The sequence below is a fragment of the Poecilia latipinna genome, unplaced genomic scaffold, assembly GCF_001443285.1.
Source record: "Poecilia latipinna isolate Pla-1442-1.1 unplaced genomic scaffold, P_latipinna-1.0 Scaffold2843, whole genome shotgun sequence".
In the NCBI taxonomy this organism is placed as follows: Eukaryota; Metazoa; Chordata; class Actinopteri; order Cyprinodontiformes; family Poeciliidae; genus Poecilia; species Poecilia latipinna.
In genome coordinates, this window is record NW_015115459.1 from 60,434 (window position 1) to 65,973 (window position 5,540).

A 5,540-nucleotide genomic window follows, 5' to 3' on the forward strand; every position below is an offset into this window, starting at 1 on the left:
AGTTTAAATTTAATTCACATTTGTCTTGAATTTGCAGTTAAAAATAGGCATTTTTAAGAATTTCATGACAGTTTTCATTATTGTAAAAATGCAGAATGTCAGTTGAAGCTAATATTACTCATCAGAAAATAATGAAATCAGTTTTACTTATAATGCCCTTTATATATCAAATATAAATCTCGAAGGGTACATTCAGTGGCGCAACTGCACATTATTCAGGTGGATGCGAAAACATAAATCGGCGCCCCCCCCGCCCCGAGGCGACGCTACGTGGAGTGTAAAACTCGCTACATGTACCTCGTTATGTGCGAGAGGTGAAGGAGCGTGAGGCGCTGAACTGTATGGGAAAACATAATCGGCGCGTCGCCCCCTCCAGACGGGGTTTTGGCGCCCCCTCTGGTGCTGCGCCCCTATGCGTTGCATACGCTGCATACCCACTTTTTGCGCCTCTGACAGCAGACAGGCGCTCCCCTCTCTTGCAGGTACTGCGTCCCCCGCTAAATCTTTTAGGGGTACGCAGTACTCGACCGTACCCGCCTACTTTCACCCCTGGTCCTCCATATGCAGTTCATGTATTGGAGAAATAATTAAATGTTGATGACATTTGAGGATATATTTCAAATGCTTTTTGTGGAATCATTCATGCCCAGCCTCACCCAGACTCTGCCTCCAGTGGCCCCTGGGTAAATAGAGTTTGAGACCCCTGATCTAGAATGTATCCTGGCATAGACTCATCTTGTGTTAAGTGTGGGCACATCCCTGCTGATCTCAGTCATATGTTCTGGCTTTGCCCCAGGCTCCTCCCCTTTTGGGAGTCAATCTTTAGGATGATTACATTTATATGTAAGAGGAATATTGATCGAAGTGCTCTAACTGCTCAATTTGGGGTTGTCCCTCTGACTACACCAATAACAACGCAGCAGGCCGATGCCATTGCATTTGTTACACTACTTGCCAGACTCCTAATATTATTCAATTGGAAGAGAGCCAGTTCTCCGTCTCATAAGCAGTGGATGGTAGATGTTATGTTTCATCTGAAGCTTGAGCATCTGAAACATACAGTCAATGACTCAATTCAACAATACATCATCTGGCAGCCATTTCTTTTGTATTTTGAGACAGAGTCCTCCTTAGTATATAGCCCTCCCACCTACTCCGAACCCTCCTTCCTCTTCCCCTCCTCCTTTCTTACTAAATATGTGATGTCAGCACCTGTTGTCATTTTTGTTTTTGTTTGTTTCATTGTTGTTCTTACATGTCTAAGACAAATGAAAAAAGATTTGAATAACTTTCATTTTCAACTAAGTGGGGCTGCACAGTGGCGCAGTAGGTAGCATAGCCTTCTTGCCTTACAGCAAGAAGTCCCTGGGTTCGATTCCTGGCCCGGGTCTTTCTGCATGGAGTTTGCATGTTCTCCCTGTGCATGGTGGGTTCTCTCCAGGTACTCCGGCTTCCTCCCACAGTCCAAAAACATGACTCTTAATTAGGTAAAAAGGTTAATTAGTCTAAGTTCTCCCTAGGTGTAAGTGTGTGTGTGCACGGTTGTCTGTCTCTGTTGCCCTGTGACAGACTGGCGACCTGTCCAGGATGTACCCCGCCTCTCGCCCAGAACGTTAGCTGGAAATAGGCACCAGCAGCCCTCCCGACCCCAATAAGGGACAAGGGTGTACAGAAAATGGATGGATGGATTTTCAACTAAGTTGTAAGAGATTTTTAGTAATTATTTTTGTCGATATTTTTACATACATAATTTTTCAAGCAATCAAGTCGTAAGTACATGCAAGAATCAAACCGGCCTTTGTTGGAAATGTTTAGGTTTGGAACCCAGAAGGTCGTGACGAGTACGTCCTGTCTTTGACAAGCACAGATTGTTATTGTTAGCAACTAAAGTTAGCATAATGCTAACATCCTAGCTTCTGTGGCATTAGTAGTGTCTACGATTTAAGTGATAAAATATTACGACCAACAACACCACCTGGGGTTTTTGTTCCAGAACTATTCAGCTTCACAATATTTACAAAAAGGCCACGCCAGGTCAGGACAACAAGGAGAGGTGGATGATTATATTTTAGAAATAATCGTTTATTTTCTCCAAAGTTTAAAATAGGCCTACAACAATAGAATACATGTATAAAAGACAACTTACAAAATTCAGACATGTATATTGCACATTAGCTCAACAGCACGTTGTATTCTCCAACCCAATTTAAAAAAAGGAAATTTACAAGAAAAACACTGCAAATCAAACTGCAAAAAAACAAACATGCAAAGCAAACAAACAAACAAAATAGCAAAACAAAATCTGCAAGCAAATGACAAACATATATACAAAAAGGGGAAAACAACTACAAACCACAAATGAACATGCAGTAGAATTACAAAAGGGACTCACCATGAGCTGGTTGACATCCCAGCTGAAAAAGGCATGAAACAAAAGGACAGGAACTAAACAACAGCTTTGATGTGGCTGTGCTCCCTGTGCACACATCAGCGAGGAGGAGTGGGAGAGCCACGAACAATTTGCAGCCAAGTCCTGCAACAGCCCAGGATCTAAAAGTAAAATTTATTGTAAGCCATTGCACAGAGCCCACAACGAGCTGGACAATGAAATCACTTACCCCAGTAAGATCCCCAAACCCCTGAAACGTGTCCGACCACACAACTCAACCGCGTCCCTGAACCCAATGGAGGCATGATCATTAAAAAAAAAAGTCTAGAAGCCAAACAAACAGTAGACCACAAAACTAACCTGGAAACGATAAATGCTCATCGCACGCCGTCTCCACAACTCAACAGAAGTGTGTGGGCTCGCCCGATGCACACCTGGCTTTAAAGGCTATGTTGGTGCCACCCACCACTTATCTTAAAGGTGAACCTGCACCAACATACCACACTTACAATAAAATGATACATGGATTCAAATCCACGATAAATTACCAACTTTACAGAGTTAACTGTGCTGAAAACTGCAGAACTCATAGACAGAAGAAAGGAATAATTCATAAACATCTTTAAAAACTTGGTATTTCCATGGTTCCCATTTAAAATGGAAAATACCAACACTTCAAAAATAAATTTTAAAAGAACAATTCCTTTGTCACTGATGTCATGATTCCAATTTCATGGGAAGAGGAGGGTTTGGTTCGTATTAGGTTTGGACTTTCTTTTGACTCATTACTTTAATGTTTTGTCTAACATTTAAAAGGAAAGTTGTGACTAACCTGGCAAGGAAGTTGGAGGAGAATAGTGAATTATTCTACTCCAGCCTGTTGCTTGAGAATGTGTATAAAATAGTTTTGTTTCTGCAGCATGACCAGCTGTATACGTGGGCCGCAGTCAACCAGCCGCCACACTCAGAGGATCTTCTTGAAGGGAAACTAGCAGGCCAACTCAAGACGCAGTGGTCTCCATTAAGGCTAGGAGGAGAAAACAGAACTGGTCATAAATCTATGGAAGCAGGTAAGCTCAACATTCAAATATTAAGTATGAGGAAATCAAAATAGTATTTTTTTCCACATCAAGCAATTCTGAACATGTGGCAAGGAATTACAGTATTTATTAATTAATAAAAATACATATCATGCTTGGAAAATTATACAGCATTTTGAAAAGATTCACATTGTTACGATCAGGAACTTTAAAGCCTTGGTGAATTTACTGAGTGAAAATCTTAGTCATATTTTCATCAGTTTTCACTGCTGCTATAGAGGACTCTGTCAGTATTTCAATGTAAATACTGTTAGTTGAAGTCAAATAATTTGAGGAAACCAATTGTCTTAAACAGTTTAAATTTATTAATCTAAACAATTCAGTTAAAAAAAACATGAACTTTAAGTACATTTAGCTCAAATAGTTTCTGTTAGGATAGCATGGGTAAATAAAGTTGACTATCATTTCATTCAATAAACTGAACTTAAAGTAGTAAGTATCCTACACTCGTATGTTTGTTACTTCTAACTTAATTTGAAATGTGTTGACTGTACTCAACTATACTGAGCCAGAATGTTTTAGATGGTAACATTTATTTAAAGAAGATCCAATTCAGCTGTAGTTACTCAGTTTTATTCCTCCAAATCAAATTATAACATTCTAATTGTCACAACTGTTGGCTACTCAAGTAATTTGAGGATGCCATTTTAAGTTACCTTAACTCAATACAAACAGATGTGTTATACTACACTGTAAAACAAAATAAGTGGTGTTTACTTAAAATTTATGCAAACTCGCCTAAAAAAATAAAGTTTTCAAAACATAAGTCTTAGTATGTGCAAGCTGTACTGATTGAGCAACATTAACATGCGCAATTTTAGGGAGGAAAACTTAAGTTTATTAGCATTAAGTTAATATTACTATTGTTAAGCTTAAGTTTCTTTTTAAACTAGAAACTACTTGTATAAAAAGAAAACTTCTTTGAGACAGTTCCAGATTTATATTTGTTTCTTTGCTCAAACCTAGACAGAAAATACAGAAAAACAAAGATAGTTTGCTCACGTTTTTCAGTAAAACAAACTCAATCGCATGACAAGCTGCACTTGTATTCAATAGTAACATTATATACAACAAATATGGCATCATTATTAGATATACACAAACCTGAAAAAATCAGCACAGGCTACTTCCAAACATACAAAAGTGAAGAAAAAAAAGACAAACACAAACTCACAATGAAAATTACTCTAGTGACAAAATAATAATAAAAAAACAACTAGCTGTTTTCCAGTAGTTTCAGATTGTTTATCATATGATACAGATCAACATCTTTTTTGTCCATGAATTTTACAGATAGGAAGAGTTCTTTGTGAAAAGTGGGGAAAGATAGTTTGTTTTTAGAAAAAAAAGAAGAGGAAAACAGCCTTAATGAATGAAAAACTTGCTCATAATGATGATCACATTTAATATCTTTGCAAATTTCTTTTCCTTTGTCAGGGTCCCAAAAATAATGCAATATTTAGAAAATTCAAGCAAGTCTGGGATTTTAGGGAAAAGCCAGTAGTGCACATCATCCCACAAAGCTTTGCAATATAAACATTCATAGAAAATGTGTTCTATTGATTTAATATCAACATCACAAAATAAACAAATGTTATCATCAATAGAAAATAGAAGTCTAAGGAGTTCCTTAAAGGGGTAAATACCTGAAAAATTTTGAAGTGGACTTCCTTAGCTTTTGGAGGAATGGGAAGATTTAAATAATTTATTCTATTTTTTTCCTTGAGAAGAAATGTGATATATAATTTTGATTTGGCACAAAAGAAAGCAAAGTACTTGTAAAGCATTCCCTAATTGTAGAGCTTGTTGTGTCCATTACTCAGAAGACCAGGTAGAGCAGGGATTATATAATCCGAGTTCTCAAAAAACTTTTAGCTGTACATAAAATATTTAGGGGAATAGATCTAAATATTTTTTAGATTCACATTTCACTTTTATGTATTTGCAGGTTATTTTTAACTCAGAAATCTTCAAAAGACATTACACCTCCGTTTAACAGATGCATCACAGACCAGATACTTTGTTCATGGCAATTATGTGCCAATTAAAGA

General features: G+C 37.5%; 1 protein-coding gene across 1 annotated transcript in view; it reads left to right on the forward strand.

Annotated features, from left to right (window-relative positions):
- LOC106939353 (formin-2-like) overlaps positions 1-3,518 on the forward strand; it is a 23,461-nt gene extending 19,943 nt beyond the window's left edge. Inside the window, exon 4 of the mRNA XM_015021736.1 lies at positions 3,309-3,518. Within this exon, the coding sequence (XP_014877222.1) occupies positions 3,309-3,503 (195 nt within the window). The 3' untranslated portion in view covers positions 3,504-3,518. The remainder of the gene's footprint in view (positions 1-3,308) is intronic.
- The last annotated feature ends 2,022 nt before the right edge of the window (positions 3,519-5,540 follow it).